General features: G+C 38.7%; 1 protein-coding gene across 1 annotated transcript; it reads left to right on the forward strand.

The window, feature by feature from the left end:
• The first annotated feature begins 1,230 nt into the window (after positions 1-1,230).
• On the forward strand, positions 1,231-21,704 carry zgc:92360 (uncharacterized protein LOC436988 homolog). Its single transcript, XM_061720636.1, has 11 exons — positions 1,231-1,604; positions 5,460-5,590; positions 6,377-6,468; positions 8,690-8,772; positions 8,852-8,964; positions 11,741-11,887; positions 13,194-13,277; positions 13,370-13,432; positions 15,986-16,057; positions 18,868-19,099; positions 20,136-21,704. The coding sequence occupies exons 1-11, from the start codon at positions 1,526-1,528 to the stop codon at positions 20,162-20,164; spliced, it is 1,125 nt and encodes a 374-aa protein (XP_061576620.1). The 5' UTR covers positions 1,231-1,525; the 3' UTR covers positions 20,165-21,704.
• The last annotated feature ends 1,311 nt before the right edge of the window (positions 21,705-23,015 follow it).

The raw sequence follows: 23,015 nt of genomic DNA on the forward strand, positions 1-23,015 counted from the left end.
AAAAGCATTTTACAGATTGTGTTCAAGATGTGGATATATGACTGGTCATCTCTGAAAACTCGGTTTCTCAGAGTTGGTGAGTCAGGATCATTATTCTGACGGTCATCAGCTGCATCTGCACTGAAAAAAATAAATCTAAGCGCATGTAAATATAACATATTTAAATCTTTAATATTAAAAATTAAAAATGAAGTTTGTTGCTTTACATCAATACATCTAGTTTTGAACTTAATCTGCATTTGTTCAAAAAACAAGACATTGTGCATTTTTTCCAAGCAGTATTTATGTAAACCCAGGCAATCTTTTCATTTACACACAAACAACAAGCCATGATCTTGTTGTATTTACGTTTCCTTTAACAATTTTAATCTATTGGGCAGATTGACCAATGTTTAGATGAAACATGCTTTATTTGTTTAAGTAAAACACCACAGTAAAAAATATATTCCTTGGTCTACTTTAAAAAAATGAAGGGGACTTTTTCACATGAGATTTTTATGTAGATCAAGAAAGACTAGTCTTTGTATAAACTACTTAATTTTTAGTATGTACAAAATTCATTTGAAAGTATAGTCAACTTAATTTTTGCAAGTAAAGTCAACTTAATTTTTCTTTCTTTTTTAACTTTTTTTTTCTCTTTTTTTCTTTTCTCTTTTTTTTCCTTTTTTTCTTTTTTAAGTCAACTTAATTTTGATAAATAAAGTAAACTTAACACAATTAAGTTGACTGTACTTGCAAATACAATTAAGTAGTTTATACAAAGACTAGTCTTTCTTGACCTACATAATAATCTCATGCAAAATATTTTTTTTAAGTAGATCAAGCACAATATTTGTATCAGTGGACTCACCCTTGTGTTTAAATGAAAAACATCAAGGTAGGTATTTTACATTTTGCTGTCATCTTCTTTGACAAAATGATAAAATGTGGTTGTACTTTGCTTTCTCTGCTATGAATGCAAAACTGTATGGCTGGCCTTAAATAACCACAAATTATCTTCATTTTCTGCCAAACCCATTTTGCAGAGGTTTACACATTTACAACAAGATGTGGATATATGACTGGTCATCTCAGAGTTGGTGAGTCAGGATCATTATTGTGACGGTCATCAGCCGCATCTGTGATGCCAGAGTGAAACGCGACCTCAGCTCGTCAGTCTCCTGTTATGCGGAAAAGCAGGTATGAACCACCTCTGCATGTCACTTCCTAGTGCGCTCCATTCCCGCAGCGCCGCGCAGCCACTTCGGGACTCCCTAGGGTTACCTGAAAGGTTTGGAGGTGGTGGGCTGTTTAAGGACAGTGAAGCTATAATATGCAACGGGATTTTTTGTGAAAACTTGACAAAATAAAAGCGAAAGAATAGAAAATAAGTAGGAACTTGATTTTTTTTTAGAGGGAATTCGGCATCTCCTTTGTGCTGTGGGCGCACAGGCCATACCTGTGAAGACTTGTGAAGCCCAGATAGACACACCTTTGCCTTCTGCTTGTCTTGCTTTCTCTCCTCCTCGGACAAATAACCTCTGAAATGTCTGCAAATGACAGAGCCATGCGAGAGATCCTGCGAAAACCCGGGAACCACGCCTGCGCAGACTGTGGCGCACCTGGTGAGTTGGAACTGCGACCTTACATGCGTTTGTGGGAGATTAAATAAAGCCTGAATTAAATCGACGCAGAGCCTACGCCGTAGGGTACGGTGTAGGCTCTACGTTGGTGTAACGCGGAACCATAAATCAGCCTTTAATTTGTGGGAGCGGACGTGTGGCTGCGCTCACCCACTCTGTCTGTTCATCATGCAGCACACAGCAATCTAAAGTACTTCATTATCTCTCACAATTTCTGACAACTTGTTGCTCTTCTGATTTAAAAATGTGCCACAAACACCGTGAAGAGATCTGAAGGAGGGGCTTTCCAGGCAGACTTGAAGGAAACAATTTATGGCTAAGGTGGAATAGTCTTGCTCTGCCATGTGAAAGAAGTCCAACATGCCCTGACGTGCTTGAGTAAAAGGGCTTGCACACTCTTATCCGGGCTAAATCCACAGGTGGTTAGATCCTTCAAGCTTGCATTTACTTAGATTTGTTAGATTATATTTTGTTTATTTTTTTGCTCATGTTGAAATATTAGTTTCAGTTTGTTTTTAACAAACATTTAATTCCTTTTTGGAAGCCAGTCCTAATTAGACAAAAAAGAAAAACAAAAGAATAAATACGCCTAAAGTAAGTTTGTTTTTAAAGTCACAAGTGTATTTTGTCTAGATGTGAAATGCAAAACTTGCTAAACTTGCCAGGATGGTTTTCTACTTATGAATAGGTTTCCAGTATGCAAATTAAGAAGTCTAACTTGCATACTATATCCCATAAGTCAATCCTCTACTCTACTGTAGCCTGTCTGAGCAGTCATGTGACCAGCATCCACTTGTGCTGTAGCAGAGTTTGTGTACTATACACCAGGGGGCTTCAATTCTGGTCCTCGAGGGCCGGTGTCCGGCATGTTTTAGATGTTTCCCTGCTTCAGCACACCGTAATACAAATGACCGTGTCATTATCAGACTTGTGCAGACCTTGATGACACGCTGATGATGACCAGTAATTAGAATCAGGTGTGTTAAAGCAGAGAAACATCTAAAACGTGCAGGACACTATATACCTGCTATATACCAGCAATGACCGATAAACCACTACGCAGCACGTATGTTATACTGCATAATATGCCGTTTCAAAAATGGACTAACTTTGGACCTCCGCCCCAGTCACTGTAAAGGCTGAGTTATGGTTCTGCGTCAAAACGACGCCGTGCCTACGGCGTGTGGTACGCGTTGACGCGTACCACAGATTCCTGGCAGTTCCTCGACTGGCCGCTAGAAGCTGGCTGCAAAAGCGAGTCAATCGCCATCAACTCCCATGTTCAAATGTCCAACTTCAGATCAGAAATAAACACATTTACAGCGTGGTTGAAAAAACCGTTTAGATCTCAATCGTTTCATTTCACACCCATGACCACTCGGAGGGGGGCGAATTTTTTTTTGTACAACACCCGAAAAGCTTATATAAAGCATTACATTTTTTTCTAATATGACTGATTGTCATTGACAGTCAACTCAGCCAATGGCTAAGCCAGTTTAGACTTTAGGACATTTTCAAAATGTGCTGGCTTTTAGTAGTAGGACTCCAATGGAAATTCTTCTATATGATCTGTTTTAATGTATGTCGATATATCTTTTATTTATTCATATTGTCACTTAACGTGTAAATATTTAGTTTGAAATACAGAAATAAATAGATAAATAAAATCTTTAACAATTTAAATTGTAACATTTTCTAAACCTAAACTTAGCTTCGACTCACCAACTAACTTCTTAGTTGTCTAAAAGTGGCTTATCAGGACAGCAATGTCCTTGCTGTTAAGAACTTAAAGGAGCTGTATGTAAGAGCAATAATAAAACGAATCATAAAATGACCCCGATATGTCAACAGACATTTAAAAATCATGTTCATTTCAAATACTTATGTCACTGACAACAGCACTCAAGCCAGGATATTCCAGTTTAAAAAGAGGAGTTGCAGCCCTCAACTGATGTTTATGCTGTCATTTTTTGTTTTGGCCTGAAGCTCCACCCTCCACCTATCTCCCAATCACCAAGTCAGTATTGTTTCTGAAGCTCCACCCTCCACCTATCTCCCAATCACGAAGTCAGTAGTGTTTCGGCATCCGGGTTGCCAGCTCGGCTCTAATTATCGGAGCAGCCGCTACGAACGTGTTGGATGAAAAAATGTCTAGCTTTCCAAAACCTAAAAGACCTCGTTATGAATCCGAGTTACGTCGTGACAAGGTTCGAAATAAAACAAGGATTTGTATAGGAGATGCTTTTGATAGATGGAGACGGCTGAACCGACCGAAAGGGAGCCGTCTACACACACACGGCGCACTGAACCTAAAGGCGCCGGCAAAACTTTGTTTGATTGTAGGCTACTTTATTTCAGTTTTTACATTAATCAAACCCATTGAAGTCCTCATCCTCTGTTTCTGCATTAAAGAGCTCCGCTAAATCAGCTGTGCCAGTCCCAATTTCCTCGCCGTTAGAGTCACTTTCCGTGCCGTGCGGCGCCTCGGACTTGCCGGCTTTTGCAAAAGCTCGCAAAATAGTCCCAGCAGACACGTTAGCCCACACATCAACAATACATCTGCAAACTGTTGCATAACTTGCCCGGCGCTGCTTTCCACTCTTGGTGAAACTGTGTTCTCCCTCAGTCATCCATCTCTCCCACGCCGCTGCAGGCTGATTTATGGTTCTGCATTACACCAACGCAGAGCCTACGCCGTAGGGTACGCGGCGACGCGCATGTACGGTGCGCTTCGCTCGCACGCCGCTCAACAGTATTTTGAAAGTGACTGCAGTACCAGTTTTGGCAATTTCTTACACACGGCTCCTTTAATCGATACATAATACAGTATATTGATCCTTCAATGTGAAAGTGGTAAAGTTTCTAAGCAACATTCATAGTTATAGTGTATTTGTTGGGTAGAAGAAATAGTTCATTTCCAGGGAGCATAAAACGGGCACCTGCAAGTGTCATTCTTGTCTGCATTTAACAAAAATGCCACTGCCGCCCTTTGGCCTTTGTTTTTACATTTGAAGATTTCCTGCAGATGTCGCGTAAAAAACCCTTTCAGTTGATCACAGTAAAATCTGGGGAAAATACTTATAGCTTATTTTCTCATCATAATCTTTATGCTTTTTTATGGGAGGGATTTTCCAGCTGTATGGGTGTTGGCTGAATTGAGGTGCCTTGCTCAATGGCAGCTTTAACCACTCAGAGCCAGGAGCCACCCTCTCTGTTTGCTGTTATGATAGCACAAACGATTTCCTATGTTTGCTTTTCCTAAAACTCAAAAGAAAGTTACTCTGTGTGGTTTTAAATAAATTGTTATGGTGAAGAAACTGCAATGGAGGGGGGAAAGTATAGCTATTTTTAAACAGTTAGGCACATCAGTATTCTCAACCACCCTTTTCAGTTGGAAAATTAAAGAATGCTTTGCCTGTTGAGAAATCTGTAACTTGAACTGATAAGGCCAAGGTGCTCTTTCACACACTTGAGCTCTGTTTACTGGCAAGCTGTGGAAGATAAGGAAGGTAAGATGAGAACAGAGAAAATATGTCTAATTTCTTCGGGCTCAGAGAGGAAATGATTGATCAATTGACCTAAAAGATGTCTTGCTTTATCTGAAAGGTCAGCGGTTCGAGTTGAAACGATATTGTATTGATTGAAGTAAAATAATTTTCCTCTCAATGATTTACAATTTGAAGTGCAGTGATGACAGTAATGTTAGAAATTAATATCTTTAAATAATCCTTTCTACTCTGATTTCTTGGTTTAACAGTTGCCAAGAATTTAATCAAAAACTGCTGTCCGTCCCATCTTCTTGTGCTTAACTTAATCTATATCCCTTGACCCCTGCAGATCCCGGATGGGGCTCCTGCACCCTCGGTGTGTTCATTTGTTTGGCCTGCTCGGGGATCCACCGCAATATCCCTGAAATCAGCAAGGTCAAGTCCCTGCACTTGTCCCGATGGGAGGACCACGAGATGCAGGTAAGAGGCCAGAGCTTCTGCGATCAACTGCTGCAGTGTAGGTTTCTGTATGAAGACAGTGTTCCGCTGCCTCTGTGGAATGTCATGTTGCTGCGGCGCTTACAGGAAGGAGCGGTGGAATTTTAACACTATTGAAAGCAAAAGGGGTCAAATGTCATCTTTATTTTCAAGGGGTTTACGTTAAAAAGTGCATTAAAATCAGCATTTTATATGCCTCTAGGGACTAACACATTAAAACACCACTCAAACTAATAATCGCGTCTTGTAAAGTATTTCCCGCTTTTAAGCTTCAACTCAAACACATTGTGGCATTCCTAAAAAAGGCCAAAACTGTTTTTAAGTTTGTGTAGCTTTGACCAGGCATAACGGCTACATGTATTTGGCATGATACCATTGCTGTTTTGGAACATTTTGTGAATTTAATGGCTGAATTTTACTAAATATAGCTGTCGTAATCAACAAACTAATATTTGGTGAACCTCAGCTAAATCTTTTCGTGAGCCCTTCCCAATATTCTTAATAGCCAGTAACCAATTATTGGAGAAAAGAGTAATATTATCAAGTGGGTGCTAATATTATGTTGTTTACTTATTTGCCTTGGAGTCTTTCCACATAAGCTCCTTTAGTGGTTTCCTCTAACATCAGTGAAGATTTATTTGAGGAAGGTAGTTTTGTTTTTTTCTTTTTTTGGGGGGGGATAGGCTGCCATATACTGTATATCAGTAACGCTGTCCATTGCTGTGTTAGTTATCAATAAATGGTGTGTTTGTGTATGTACTTTGGTAGTTCATGGCTGAGAATGGAAATGAGCTCATGAAGAAAAAGTATGAGGCGGCTGTTCCAGTCTACTACTACAAGCCAAGCCACAAGGACTGCCAGTGAGTAACTATGGTAACACATACTGTACATTCCTGTCATTTCGCTTTGAACATTTGAAAACTTTGATTGTTCCTGTTTTTACAAGCACGCCGATGTGCCCGAGTTTGTGGTTTTCTCTCTTTCTCTCTCTATCTTCCTTTATCATTATCGTTTGCAGATTGAAATGATTGCAAATTTCCCCTCTGTGGGACTATTAAAGGATTATCTTATCTTATCTTATCTTATGTGTTCACACGTGAAATTCAGTCTCACAATTAGTTCGTATTTATTTTCAAATATTATCCAAGTGTAAAAGAAAAGCGAGAGAGAATGTATGTATGTAATGGAGAATGTTATTTCACATCACCATGTTCTCATCAACCTTCAGAACAAATGTTTTACCTCTAAATCGCGTTTAATATATGCAGAGTGGTAGCTTACCTCTAAAATGGGGTTCAAAACTGCTCTTCATAAACCAATGGGTCGTGTGACCTAATTCTTCATCCATTTTTTTTTTAAGTCTTTGGCTTCACCCTACTCTGAAGAAGAAACAGAAACAAATCAACCAATCACTACTCGGAAGAAGAAACAGAAACAAATCAAAACAAGTTTCTTGCGGTCCGCATTGACACAACGCGTAGTCAGAACTCTTTTGGAGGTGCGCATCGGGCAGAGGTCTGTGGAGAGGGGTTTACGTCAATGTTGAGGATGTGGATTTGATGGAGAAGTATGAAATAGGCTGGAGTTGGTATTTATGTTACTAGTATTTATTTGAGCAACATTCCGGACTTTTATTAAACTTTTATTAATTGTTCGGAGTGTGAAAGTTTGTTGGGGACCAAACGATGTGAAATGAAGCAGTCTTGAGGTAGAACAGAGGAAATGTTTGCATCAATATCACAATTAATGATAACACAGGGGTAACAGTGATATTCCTGTACAAGCAGTCCTTTTTATACACGTTTTGTACAATTACAAAGTTATAATTGCATTATCTAATCAAAAAAAGGGAGTCCAAGGCACTCTTCTTGTGGAAAAATATAAAAAGCCTTTATTGAAACATGGCTAATTAGTATAAAAACATGGTTTTATACTAATTAGTCATGTTTCAATAAAGGCTTTTTATATTTTTCCACAAGAAGAGTGCCTTGGACTCCCTTTTTTTGATTAGATATTGTTTTTTTCCCCAACACCAAAGAGCACCTTCAAGATTTTTTCTGAACAATTCCCTGAGCACTTCGGATTTTTTCTTCACTTATAATTGCATTAGTTTGTTTGTAGGGACCAGATCCACCTCAATTAAGTGGAATTACATTTTTTTGTCTTGTTCAAACCTTTCGATAATAGTTTATTTTGCTGTAACTCTGTTGCTTTCTGCTCTAATGTTTACACTCCTTACTATCTAATTATAGATCTAGGGTTGTTTTAACATTCCAAGTCTTTCTTTAAGGACTGCTGCTTGCATGAGAATTTGGGGAGCTAATGAATCTTTATCACTGTTACTGAAGATACTGCAAGACAAAATATGTTGGAGGAATCAATGTGTACAAGTACTGGTTATGTTACCATTATGAGCAAAACCCATACTGTTGCATGTTACATGCGTGCCCCACGGTGTGCCCTGTAAGCACATACCAAGAGGACCACTCATGGTGATTACTGTTGGTGTTGATGCTACACCTAGTTACATTTCTAGGGAGGTGTAAGACCACAGCGGCTGATTCAGGATGAATGATGATGCTACAGGCCATGTACAGTTTGAAAATGAAGCACATAATTTATTTTGTATTTTTTCATTGTTAAACACTGAAAAAAGTTAAAATGAGATTTAAGTTTTAACTCATTATTCGCAGGCGAGGCAGGATTTAAAAGAAAACTAAGCAGTTACATCTGCTAGTAAAGACGTTTCACATTGCCTTCTTCTGTGGCTGTTGTGCTTTATTACTTCTGAATGAGGGTCCTAAGTATCAAAATATCAGTAATGTAACACTATACAAGTTCAGTATTTGGTGTGTTAGACTGTATCCAAGTCATATTGAAGAACAGACTCATAAATATTCCACCAGTATTCATTATTATACATTATTTTAATTCCCTTTCTTTTATTTGCGTAATTGTTTTGCTGCCATGCTCTAGCTGACTGTCTTCTTTGAGTATGTTTTGTGATTATGCAGCGCTGGTTTCCACTTGAGCCATTATTAAAGTCCTGTTTTGTTTAAGACGTTTTATCTGTATACTCAGGGTGCTGAGGGAGCAGTGGATTAGAGCAAAGTATGAGAGGAAAGAATTTTCAGAGCCTGGAAACAGCTTGGTATATGAAGAAGGTGAGTCTACGGATGCATACACGCCTGTATGTACAGTAAAAATGTTTTCCTACTAATAAAGACCTTTGCTGGCTTCCAGGAACTAGAGATGGCATGCTGATGAAAAGGGGGCGTGACAACGGCCAGTTCCTGAGCAGGCGATTTGTCCTTTCAGAGATAGAGGGCACCCTGAAATATTTCACCAAATATGACGTAAGCAACTTTTAATGACATCGAGCTCATGCACAGTCAAACATAACACAAGTTCCTTAATTTGAGAATGCTTTAAAGACAAAAGATATTTTGCGGGCAACATTTCTACATTATATCATGTCAGACACAAACACTGTTGACTTTGTAAAACTATAAATGGATGTCCAAGTGAGTATTTTCTTATTCCTTTGCATTTGTATATGCTCAGACAAGCTTAAATGTGCCATCTCTGTCATTGAAGCTGATTCAGTAAGCTGTTGCAACGACCAACACCAATTAGCCCTCAACAGGGTTAAAGAGCTTAGACTGAATAAGAAGAACTGGACAACTGGAAGAGGCTAATATGTGATCAGTAATCAAAACTCTTAGAAAAGCGCGTTGCTGTGTTTGTTTTCTGTTTAAGCCAGTGACTGGGGACCAGCTCAAATGTAGATTCAGTTTCCATGCTTGCCATTCCAATTCAGGTCAGGGCAGATTAAAGCGCAGCATCCACAAATGAGTTTTCTGGGATTCAATTAAAAAATGATAATCAGTGGTGCAGATTAATTTTATTTTCATGGTTGGAAAAAGTGCAAAATGTGGGCTCTCGCCTGTACGCCTTACTCATAAATTGACTTCATTAATAGCAAAGCAGTAGCAACAAAAAAAACACAATTGTTTCATTGAAAATACTGCACCGACAGAATAAAAAAAGGGTTTGTGAATTGGCCCCAGCCAACTGTATCTTCTGTTAGTTTTCTGAGTCATCTCAGTGTGCTTGCCGTGATTTTTTTATATTATTTTTTAGAGAGCCAGTTGTGTGCTGTACATGACAAACATCTCATGCTGTCATAAACCTTCTTAATGTCTAATCTACCTTTAGTTTTAATAAATCTGGACCTGCTGATAGTAAAGATGCGTACTGAGCATTCTCTGCTGATAAAAGTCTCTGTCCGAGACAGGATCAGATATCAGATGCAATTATTTTCCCATGATCACAACCTGTATACTTAAGTAACCACGTTACACAGGAGTAAACATGAAACACAACCTGATGTTTCATAAAGCATGAGAAACCCGTCCCATGCTTCCCTGTAGACACTTTATCCAGAATGACAATAAAACCTCTGATGAGCATGTAAAGAGGCTCACCACCTGGTTTCTGCTCTGATGTTTCCCAGCGTTTCTTTATTAGTGATGTCATCTATTGGTATAAGAATCAGGACCATAGAGAAGCCTGTTTTCACAATCTGAACCTACTCAACCTTCTTAAATTTCTTAGCAAAAAAAAACCACTGTATTACATGAATATATAGCCTCTAAATCTTTTTACCAAACGATCATTATCTTTGTAATTATTTTCTTAACTCAGCTGAAGCCTTTTTGCATGTACAAAGGTTCCCTAAAATATCCTGCTGCAATTCTGCTGGTCTAATGGAACATTAAAGGAGCATGAGGCAGGATTGAGGCAGGATTTATGAAAAAAATTCAAATACGTTTTAAGTTTTCTAGTAATAATGTCAGATGAAGCGTTCCAAACCAAAAAGAATGACCCCTCCAGCGTATCTCTCTGTTGCCTTGAACAGGCTGTGTGCTGCAAAATGTGCTGCAATTGTGGGTCCGAATTTCCCGCGCTGTCCTGCGGATGTGACGTCAAATGACGCTGCATGCGCGTTCTCCCCGTTCTCCCCAGAGTTATTATCGTTCACGAAAACGAACAAAATAACGAAAACTAAAATTTAAAAAACAATTTCGTTAACTGAACTAAATAAAAACGAAAATTAGAAGACAAAAACGATAACTAACTGAAACTATATTGCGTGTTTAGAAAACAAACTAAAACGAACTGAAATTATAGATATAATTTCCTCCGTTTTTGTCCCTGTCAATATAAGCCTCTTGGTATGATCAATTTATTCCTCTCTGGCCGTTTATCTCCAACTGGCAGCTACGGCACCTTAACGCCTCATGGTCCGTGACGTCAAAACTAATAAAAACTAAACTAACTCTAAGAATATTTGAAAATATAAAAACTAATAAAAACTAGCAAAGCCATACTAAAAACGACTTAAAACTAACTGAATTGAAGGAGAAAAAGTCAAAACGAAATAAAACTAAACTAAAATGAAAAATTCAAAACTATTATAACCCTGGTTCTCCCGTGCCGGCTTCGCTGTTGGCTGCAGTACCCCCGACGGCCGTCGTGGCGAAGGGTGGCGCTAGAGAGTCTCATTTCTTAAAAGGAGCCTCATGCTCCTTTAACAAAGAGGCGGAAAAATAAGCAACTATGAAAATGTCAATAACAACATGCTTTTATGCAGCCTGGAAAAACCCACACCTACCATCTTTAAAACCTTTGCAGAAGTAAAGTCCTTTAGTAAAACTATCCACATTCACTGGACCTCTCTGGATGTGATGACAGAGCAACTTTGACATCCTCTAGTTAAGAAAATGGTGACAAAAATCAATAACTGGTGCAAAGGTTTCACAGTATAAATATGTTTACATGAAGTCTTGCTCCACGTGACAATGCCTCACTTTTCCAAAGAAACAGAGAGCTGTGATTGTTGTTCACTACTGGTATAGACAGAGGGCTTTATACAAAAATACTTGAGCAAAAAAGAGAGAAAAAAAATTCCCTTCAAGGATTTGTAACATCAATGCACATCTCTTCAACCCTAAATCAGCAAATGCACATTAATCTTTGATGAACTGATGCAAAACATCCATAAAAGCTAACACAGCTATAGTTTACCATAACATTTTACTTAAATACTTTCTTCGGTCTTTCCTTCAGGCAAAGGAACCCAAAGCAGTGATCAAAGTGGACACTGTCAATGCAACATTCCAGCCAGAGAAGATAGGAAACCCCACCGGTCTGCAAATCACCTACCTCAAAGACTACAGCACCCGCAACATCTTTGTCTATCACGAAAGTGGCAAGGTGTGCATCTCTGAACCAACACAGCAGCCAATACACACTACTCCCATAGCTGAGTGGCAGGTCCTCCGAACACCTCACGTCTTTGGAGAACTAGATGAGCCCAGGCCTTTCTGTTTTTGCAACATACAGCACTCATAGCAGGTTATCAAAGTCCTTTTTTGGAGTCTGGAGTTAGCTGGATAGCAGTGTTTCCTTTTATATTGAAGGCTGTCATCAATCAGCAGCGTGGAGACGTACATGTACTTGGTTATAGCTCTTGATGTGATGCCCCTTTAAAACTGCCTGGCTTATATTGTTGCGTTAGACGCTCCTAACCTTTATCTAATCATCTATATCAATTTTTTTTTTTTTGTTAATGGAATCCATTACCAGATGGCATTCAAGCATCCACATCCATCATCCACATCCATCACTCTCTGTCATTCATAAACACTGTGAAATATGTGGAGCGGTTCAGTGTTGTCAGTGGGTTGAAAATCTATTAGTGGGCGGTTGATATATGAGACTCTGGACTCTACTGGAAAACCACATCACACTCGTGAAATTACTCCTGATTTGGGAAGTCATTAGCCGGCATGGCACTGCAGGACATCAGGGCAGGCAACAAGTACAACGAGCGTTTACTGGAATAGTCCGCTAATCACTAAATTCTGTCTTCATTGACATAAGGTATCCAGCAGACTTTCGAGATAACCTAATTTTACATAGGCTTCAATAATGACATCATTTTTTAAGATTAAAATAGCATGTATTTGGTTTAAGAGAGGAGCCCTGGATGTTACTTGTTGCCTCTGATTGGATGCTTATTTCAAACTCTCCTAAATGTTAAGTTCCTTTCCAGTATTTCTATTTCTTTTTTTAACTGCTCAGTGGTAAATTGCTCTATTTGGACATTTTTTACGCTTTTAAACTAAAGTATGTTTTCAAATGCTCCTCTAAAGGAGGTGAATGCCTCTTAATGGAATTAGGGGAAATAGTAAAGTCTTGAACATACTGTATAAGGGCGCAAAGAAAAGTTCAAATAGTCAGAAGTCCTGACTTTAGAAATTTTTGCACTTTGCAGGATGAAAAGTAGTTATTTTTCAGAGTTTCCGTTTCAGAATTTTCAGAAATTCTGAGTTTGTAATGCTAGAATTTCAGACATTTTCTTTTCTATAAATTTGAACCCTCCGAACACACCACCCTGTGGTTTATTAGAGGCTTCTAATAAAGCAATATTATATTTGCAGTAAGTGAGTAAGTAAATGCAGACAAATCTAATAGAACACTTTTTTACTCTGTGCTTTCACTTCGTTTTCTTCTTCAGGAGATTGTGGATTGGTTTAATTCAATTCGGGCAGTACAGCTTCACTACTTACAGGTGGCCTTTCCTGGGGCAACAGATGCTGAGGTATACACACCAACCCTAGAGACTATGAATACAACACAAAGGTAAATTCTATCCTCATGATTTTGATCTTTTCGTTTGCTTCTTGTTTTCAGCTTGTACCCAAACTTACTCGGAATTTTCTCAAGGAAGGATACATGGAGAAAACGGGTCCTAGGGCAAGTACACCTTCATTTTTCCCATCTATCATTCTTAATCTGTCTCAATGTCCTCACAAAATTTTATGAAACTTGTTTTTCTGGAAGAATTCCTCTCTGCCCGACTTGAGTGTTTTCCTGGTACACCCACAGAAAAATATTTATTGGCTCACATTCGAAAAATAAGGTGGAGTTGCGTGTGTTACCACTGTAAGACAACTAGTTATCAATTAGTTTATTCTTAGAGTTCATTTGAATTTTGCGACACTCTACTCCTTGAAAGTTTACCGGTAAAAACAGTCGGTTTGAGAAACGGAAGTGGGAACTTTTTCCTAAAAACGGGCTGATAATCAGAGGAAATGGCTGATGTCAGTCATTTTTTTGTGAAATCTAATAATGCTGATGAGAAATTCGGACTAGACAGTAATTTACAGTCCTTGAACGTTCTTTTCGAAGTCCAGTATTAAATTAAGACTTAGTAATCCTAAATAGACAAGGTACTTTGAAACAGTGTTGGTCCTGATAATAAAAGCTCCATTATTTTCAAAAAAGGTTCAGATTTCTGGGATCCAGGGGTATTTATTATCAATATGAGCAGGGCTCTCCTGGAAGAACAGAACCAATTAAGAATTGACAGTTAATTTAAAACCCTGTTCACCCACACATCCTTCCCCACACAACCCGATGCTCTGCGACACAACCAGCTCTGCTTTCAGGCAGACGCAGACGCTCGGTTTAATCTCCATCTGTCAGGCCGAGAGATGAAAGAAGTCAATAACTTGCTGGGTTGGGTTGATTCGCTAAATGGGTGTCATAATTCATTTCCTTCACACACGAGAGACACATTTGTGCAAGAATTCAACTGGCAAAAGAATGAGGAAACAGACGATTTTTCAGCATGTGGCACAACGAGAATATCAAACAATTTTATGAGGACAGTTTGGCAATGGAGCAGGTCGTCAATGTCCTTTTCATTCGAAGCTCAGTTCCAAAAGGGGTCAAGCTATTTGTGCATGTTCTTTAAAAGCTTCTAAAATGTGCTGCAGTTCACTTTCCTATACAGGTGCTCTCACAGTGGAGATGTAAACCATGACAACAAGGTTGCAAATTTAAGTTTTATGAAAGTTGTGCAGTAATCTTTACTTAGCCGACAAAGAAGACACCCATATCAGAATAACTGCGAATAAAAATCATACAGTAAAATGAGTGCAGTTATCATTCTTTGAATCCATTTACATGAGTGTTATCGAGGGATCCTGGACACGCCTGTTGAAGCAACAACTACTACTTGACTGTGGACTCATGTCAATTTGATAATGTTTCACAAGTCTACGATGCAATCAGAAAGTTTTGATGTTATGCATTCATTTACGACAGACACTGTTGTATAGAATCTTTGAGTTCAGAGGTGACCTTATCTGGACGAGAGGGTGGAGGACAGTGGTACTTCAAAACTGACCTGGGGCCTCATTTATAAAAGAGTGCGTAGGATTCATACTAAAAGTGTACTTGCGCTCAAAAGCCGGGCGGGCGCACAAAGACAAAATCCGGATTTATAAAACCGTGTGCACGCACATCTGCACGCCATGTTCGCTTTATCAATCACAGTCCAGCTGGAAGGTTGCGCAGGTGAATTTGCCCCATATCCCGCCCTATACACGCCCACATTATACCATAAATGGTCAATGCAAACTAATTGATGACTGTATTTGCTTATAAATGAGCCTGATGAGCATGCGCAGCGGCTTCCTGCAGCCTGTTTCTGCTGTGCGTCAGGATGAATGAGACGTGTCGAGCCGGTGTTCTGCCGAGGTGTCCTACCTCCACATAGACTTCAACATTTATCTATGTGGAAGCGTGATCTGACGGGTTTTTTAGGACACCTAGGCAGAGAAGTATGTCATTTATCCTACGGACAGGACGATTCGCGGAGGTAGGACAACTCGGCAGAACACCGGCTTGGGTGTACATGGATCTATAAGTCTGATATGTGATGACTTTAAAAGTATGACATGAATCTGGCTTCATTTCACCACCTACCGCCTGCGTCGCCAGTTCCCCATATCTTCAAAACTTTTGTGCGGTAGGGTCAAGGTTGGCGTAAAGATACGCACATTTTTCCGTTAGTTGTTTTTTTTTAAATCCCAACCTTTGCGTAGAAGGTGGCGTGCGCATCTTTCAAGCCCTGTTTTGTGCGCACGCAAGCTTTATAAATGAGGCCCCTGACCTCTAAGGTTTATTATCTTCAGAATGATATCCAACCTTTTGCATTTAGAACTTTGTTCTGCAGGGACGGTTGTAACGGCTGACATGTGTACCAGCTGGTGTTGTCCAAAAATGTCATTTTTGTCTTGCTCATCAAACGAACAGACCTTTAAATTCCATTAGCCACCATTCAGAATCATGTGGACTAAGGTGCAAGGCTTCCGCCCATCTGTCTGAACGGGGAACATGACTGATTTTCAGACGTAAAACCAGACAGACCTCACATTAACACGACCACAGTGATGCCTTGTGTCTGCCTGGTTTTTAAAAAAAAAATTTTAATACCTGTTTCTTTGTTTGTCTGTGTAGCAAACGGAAGGGTTCAAGAAACGCTGGTTCACCTTGGACCGCAGACGACTCATGTACTTCAAAGATCCACTGGTATGGCCTCTTTACACACAAAGGAAGTGGTTACATATTTTACACCTTTAGTTGATAGACTATAGATATTATTTAAATGATTACATACACGGTAATTGGGTTAAATTCAGCCGTTTCACAATATGTATCCTTGTGCGTGTCTACGTTCTTGGGAAACGGTCAAGAAGCCTAGATGAGAAGAAGATGATGAGATGAAGACACGTGTGGTAAAGTAAAAAGTAAAAAAAGATTTTCTTTCATTGTCCTCAAAGCCTCTCTGACGGCGCAAAACGTTGTAGGGCCATAGTGAAAGATCCGGTTACTTTTACTGTTGAGTTTATAGTAACCATGGAAACTTAAAACAGACCAATACCCCAGTTTCCCAAAAGTGATGTGCACTCACTGAAATCTAACTCTCAAGTGTCTCATCAGATGCTTTGCATCAATATTTAAACTGAACGTCAAATAAAAGGTAAGTGTTTAAAAGGCAAGGCTGACATGCCAAGGTGTCATATTTCAACATTGTTACTGGTGTGATAGCTGAATGGAGACGAGCTGTAATTAAAGCTGTTAGGTGACCAAAATATGTGATTCACTGAGTTTGACAAGGAAAACTTCATAATGAACGAAAAGGGGAAGTCTTGTGAAGTTGAGTGTTTGACTTGGAGATGAGGAGGAAGCTCTTCAAAGCGGTGTAATTTAATCTTTTAATAATTACTTTTTTTAATGTTACATGCTGTGAATAGTGACTTCTTCTGTTCAGTATATTCAGTCTTACGAAGTGAGGCCAACAGGAAGATTAAGATTGTATTCATACAGACAACCAGGGACGTAACGGGGAATTTTCCAACATGAACATTGTGAACACTCCTTTACATTCCTCCGTGCATTAATGAAGGTTCTGGCATTTTTACACACTTTTTCCTCATTGCTTGTTTAGTATGTTCTGAATCTTAGTTTAGCTAGTTAAAATGCTGATTAAAAGCACAGCAGAGGCAGATAGGAGGTACCAGATTTGCAGATATTTGGTCATCAAGTACAGTTTTTGAGTAGGTAAAGTAATAACGCTGGGTAAACTGATGACGGCTCCTCTTGATGGTAATACTTTTAGCATAGTGAGAAATGCAATTAATGCACAACTTGTCATAAGAGGATATTCATTTTTCAAGTAAAATGCTGCACGACTTATTGTTTTGATTGATTTGAGTTTTTTTATTTCGGTCCATTAGGATACAACATAGTACAACATAAAAAAAAGGTCCAATATTTTTAAGTGGCACCGAAAAGGTATAGGCTGAAGCCAAGGCTTATTATGCCTACCCTTTTATGAACCTCGACTCAGGAGGTTTTATACAAAACAAAACTAATAATTTGGGTTCAAACATTGAAAAAGAATGGATATATTGGACAAGTAACAAGTAAGCAAAGACAAAAAAACAAAGACGAAAACAAAACTAAAAAACATACTATAAATTGCAAGAAGTGATAAATTAAGTGGTTCTTGGCAAGAGACTGTACAGCGCGGAGAGGAGAGGTTAAGAGTAGGATGTGTAAAAAAAGAAAAAAAATAATAATTTTTTAACATACCAAGTGGCTTACAGGGCCCCTGGTATGATGTGGTGCTGCTTCACCAACTCCTCGGCTAAACAGCCGTGGAGAGCGGTCATGCAAACACTTGCTTCGATTTGCTACTATCATGGTATTATTATAATATTATCATATTAATGTTTTATATTTATTTAATATTTTATTTTTGAACTTATTTTTGAATTTGTTTACAGTAGTGCATAGTTTTAGTTCATTTTCCAAATTATTCCATAGCTGGACCCCCTTTATTGATATACAGTTGCTCTTCGTATTGGTCCGTACACCCATTTTCTTAAAAATACATGACCCCCTAAGTAGATATTTTGACTCCCTAACTTCAAACAGCTCCTGCATGCAGGGTGGGAGTATATTATTGTGTGCCATGTACATGATTAAAACTGTATTAATGTCCACTAGGTCCTCCAATTTAAGGGTGTTTGTTTTAATAAAGAGTGGGTTGGTTGGAGCAAGGTAGTCTGCATGGTTTATAATTCGTTTGATGTTTGTTTTGTAGGTGTTCCCCCATAATTCCACACAATAGATTAAGTATGGAAGTATGAGGGAGCAGTACAGTATGTAGAGTGTATTGCTGTTCAGTATGTGTTTCATTTTGTATAATATAGCAATTGATTTAGAGATTTTTGTTTTTGTGTTATTGATGTGTAGTTTCCAGCTCAGTCTATGGTAATTCCCAGAAATGTATATTCGTTTACTCATTCAATCTCTACATCATTTATTGATAATTTGGGATGTGTATTTCAAAGAATTAACAAATGCTTTTTACATAGAATAATATTTAAGCGTTACCTTTAAACATAAGGTGTGACACGTGTAATTTAGAGTTGAAAGTATCTCTAAAACAAATAAAACTTCAGTGAAGCGATTCAGCATGTATCTTAAGGTCATTTTCTGATTTTTGTTTTCCATCTTACTGAAAAGGAGAAAAATAACTGTCCAACAATAGTTCTGTGATTTATCTTCTGTCATCCTTGTAATGCCATTACTTCTTTTTTTCCATATAATTAAAAGCTTTATATCTTAGGCACTGTCATTAGACAACTATGTCAGTACCAAGGCGAGATTAAATGAAAAGCCTAATAAATAACTTACAAAATATTACAGTATTATAAATATATAACTCATTCATTCTGTAACGCCAAGAAGAAACATCATGAACCCTGAAAGATAAGATTAACAGTCTGTTCTTCACAGCTCATCAGTCATTCTGTTGTTTTTGTTTTCAGGATGCCTTTGCCAAGGGGGAAGCCTTCTTGGGGAACAAGGAGAATGGCTACAGTGTCTCTCCCGGCTTGCCAGCTGGCGCCCACTGCAACGGTGCTTGGCATTACGGTATCACAATAGGAACACCTGACCGCTACTTCCTGTTCACCTGCGAGACAGAGAGTGACCAGGAGGAATGGCTGAAACACTTTACTGATGTCATAAGTGCTCAGATGTCCCCTCAAGAGTACACAAGTAAGTAGTCGGAAGGTTTTTTTCCCTTTCTTTGAAAAAAAAAAAGAAAAGTAACTTTAGCACTCCCAGACCAGTCGTCTCTCTGTGTAAATCTGCGTATTGCTTTTCAGCATTAATCCCACACAGCAGCAATCTCAAGCAGATTGTAAATGCTCAGACTCCATTAACGAAATGCTTTTACATCACTTTTAATGGAATGCATTTCCCCCGTCTCTTCATTTACTGGTTTAGATCAATGTGTGTGCCACATCCAAGAATATTTCCCTTTGTGTAATGTCCCTGCCCCTTTTAGGTGGAAAAATCCTATCAATTATAGTACAGGTCAGTACAACTTTGTCTTAAATAAGACTAAAGAGTTTCTCTGTAGCTATTTCTGAATCATAGGCCCCATCAGTCATGATATTGTTGCCAAGCAATGATCCCCAGTGTTAGACGTCAGTGTGGAGGAGTCCTTTCATTCTGCCACATTCATACCCACCAAGTGGCCACAGCTGTCACATCTCAATATCTATAATTGTCTCCCTGAATATCCAGTTAATGTGTGTCAGACACTGCCATTTCAATGAAAAATTCCATTAGGCTTTTATAACTTTTAACCTCAATTGGATTTGCTTTCTTTAACCATGTGAAAGCAGTTCGGGCTCTGTGACCCTGAATTATTTATTTTTTTTTTTTTTCTTTTGGTTTCTTTTTTTTTTTAATGAATGGACTGTGACAAGGGTTGTGTCTTTGTTCATCTGAGGCTGTATTTGTCTCTTACTAAAACCTACAATGATCAGACAATTTTCCTTTTATTGAAAAAACAAAACATAGGATTACTGACAGACTTTTACTGATAGACTCGGCTGTCAGGTACTGAGTTTCACACCTCACTATAGTGTTGAGCATTGGTTTTGATGGCGTGGGACTATTGGAGTAATTAAAATACAGGACTTGTTAGCATTTGAATTGTTACTTGTTCAAACATTATTTGTTTATATGGGTTGAAAAAAAAAGAGAAAGAAAATGATTGTATCTGTTTTCATCTGTGTCTTAGTGGAGGCCTTGTTCAAGCACAGACACTAAGGAACCAGAAGCCTGTGGGACCTTTTCCTCACCTCTCCACCCATCTTTTATCTGACATGTGATTCACGTCGTCACCGTCTCTGATGCTAAATCAGCTCATCACTGCAGCGTCCCACTGGAAGTTGCTTTACCACAAAGACGCGTCACAAAAACCAGAGGATCATAGTATTTGTATGTTAAAAGGAACAGTAAAACTCAAACGTCACTGTCATATTTTTATATTTGATATTGTTTTGTAATACTGTACGTTTTTAAACAATAGTTCAATAAGATGACTTGGAACCCAAGATCAAAGCTCTTTTCCATCTTGTTAGCTATATTTCATGAATTTAGTCACAGAGGTTACGAGTCATGTTGGATGGTAACATGCTACCTCCTGCCAGGGAACGCTATGAGTAATAAAAAAAATCTAACCATTCCTGGATCATTAATACATGTAAACTAAATGCTGTACAGCAACATTTATACTTTTTGTTAAGGTAACATCCACATTTTTTTTACTTTTTTTGTTATTTTGATGTCAGTAAGTATCATGGTCACAGTCAGTCAGTACGGTTACTGTACATGCACATCTAAATCGAGCTATTGGTAATAATCGAGCTAAGGATTTAACTCGAGTATCAGGGAAATCCGAGTATTCGCAAGAACAGAATTGAATTATTGACTGAGGTGCGTTCGCCTCCGCGACACTAGCTGGAGCTACACGCCCTTTCGCGTTGGCATTCCCCTGGTTAGATTGGAAGCAGACGTAGAAGGAGGACAACAACGCGTGAAGATATGGATGCCTGATCATGTTGCACGTAAGATGTACGCAAAGTCTTCTTCTTCTTCTGTGTTGTTGTCATGCCGTGACTGTTACTCCCACTTCCACAGTCTTGTCACTTCCAGAAGGGAGAGTCCCAGGGCAGTCTCTAGCTCTGCTAACCGTGGTTCGTGTATACATGCTGGAATAGCTCGATTAAGAACCGCATTATCTGGCTCTAATAGCTCGATCTCAAGAACTCCAGTTTGGTTCGTCTACAGCCTGACTAAGGTGTATACATGGCATTTAAAACTTCGATACCAGGCAGATTAAGGCAATAATTCCACTTTCTTAGTGCATGTAAATGTACTAAGTGTCAAAGTATTATCTGATCAGGTGTCATATAGTGATCGGTTACTACTGATAAAGTTCCAATAGTTACGTTCAAGTTTAAGGAAGACGTTTTGAAATGAGCTAGTAGGAGAAGCACAAGTTCAAATAAAGCTATTGAGAAGAGACTTTAACAAACCTGCTTTGAAGCAGGTGTTGTGCAGGATGGTTTATGGTACCGAGAGAGAAGCATATACAGTAGTTTTAGCTTGTTCAGCTATGTTGAAATGAAATGTCTGACAAAGTCTCAAAAAAACCATTGGACAGAATCAATGATAGACTGATGTTTCAGGAAAACCAATATTATTCATATATAAAAATGTACATAACATTTTTACTGCAGTCTTGTTACTTGCTTAAGTGTAAAGTAAAAAAATTACTTATTTTCTAAGCAAAGAAATATTTTACAACCTTGGTGAACATTGTGAGCAAGAAGGAGATGTTCTTGTTCGTTTGTTTGTCTGTTTTTAGGAACTACAAACTTTCTATACAATTTAAAGGATTCTCTTTTTTTTGTTTTTAAAGTCAAACATGTACTCAAAATAACACAAAGCAGTTTCTAAAATACGTTGAAACAGAAAAGCTGGAGACACTCCAAGCCATCGTGAGGTGTTACAGCACCTCCATCTGGCAAGTCTTCTGAAACCTGCAGTATCAACACTAATTTATTTTTATGCTTCAGGTTTTTTTTTAACTATAACAAACTGCTGACATATTTTCATTGTACTTTTTGCTTTTTCTTCACCATCTTCTACTTGATGAGTGAGGACAGTTTATGTTCATGTTTTATTTCACATGAAAGTTATTTCTCTGCTTGACCATGGCTCACTGGCCTAGACATAGATACATGAAGCATGAAATTATTGATAACTATTAATAAAGATATTTCTTCCCCGTGTAATCAAGGGTTCTTTGTACTGTGGATGCATTTATTAACATGTAGTCATTTTTAAAAACTGACAAAAACACTTGAGGTGAGTTCTTTTGTTGTTTTGTTTATAGCAAATGCTAAGAAAGAGAGGTCACAATGAGGATTATACTACTGTTATCTCTGAACTACTTGTTAGCAATAACCCAACACAACCAAAGCGCTAATGTTTTTGGGTACCGTACATGTTTGTGCAGTTGCGGTGAGTTGCTTCTGCCAGCAATTTCTTGGTGTCTAAAACTACACCTTGGTGCTCAAAGGCAGCAGATTGAGGCCCGAGAGGAATAACCCGTAAATCTATAGGCCCACGCCAGTTTATCACCCTGGTGAGAAAGAGGGAGGACAGATGTGAGAGGGGAGGAGAGGACTGTAACTACAAAAACCTGAAAGACAGCAGTGCTTCATCATAACTGAATTCAAAAAGAAACCGAAGGTTCTTCTGCCACCAAGAGAATCTGCAGATGCAACGACAGGGAATCATCTGGGATGATTGGGACAAAATGGACCTGTAATTCTTCTCTTTAAGTGCTCGCACTCGGACAGAAACCTACAGGAACAGAGACCAGTTACACATTGACTGGATGCATTAAATTCCTCATCCAATTGTATTTTTTACTGTCGGTACAAAAAGTTTCTGAAAAGAAAAGATGTAGCAAGAAGAGGATTCCCCCCCCACACACTTTTTTTTTTAGCTCTGGACACTCATCCAGAAATGTCATCACCTGAAGTCCTCTTAAACACATCTCAGCACTGCAGGAGGTTGCTGTTGTGGACTTTCAAGGATTCGGCAT

Source organism: Cololabis saira, chromosome 1 (assembly GCF_033807715.1).
Source record: "Cololabis saira isolate AMF1-May2022 chromosome 1, fColSai1.1, whole genome shotgun sequence".
Classification (NCBI taxonomy): Eukaryota; Metazoa; Chordata; class Actinopteri; order Beloniformes; family Belonidae; genus Cololabis; species Cololabis saira.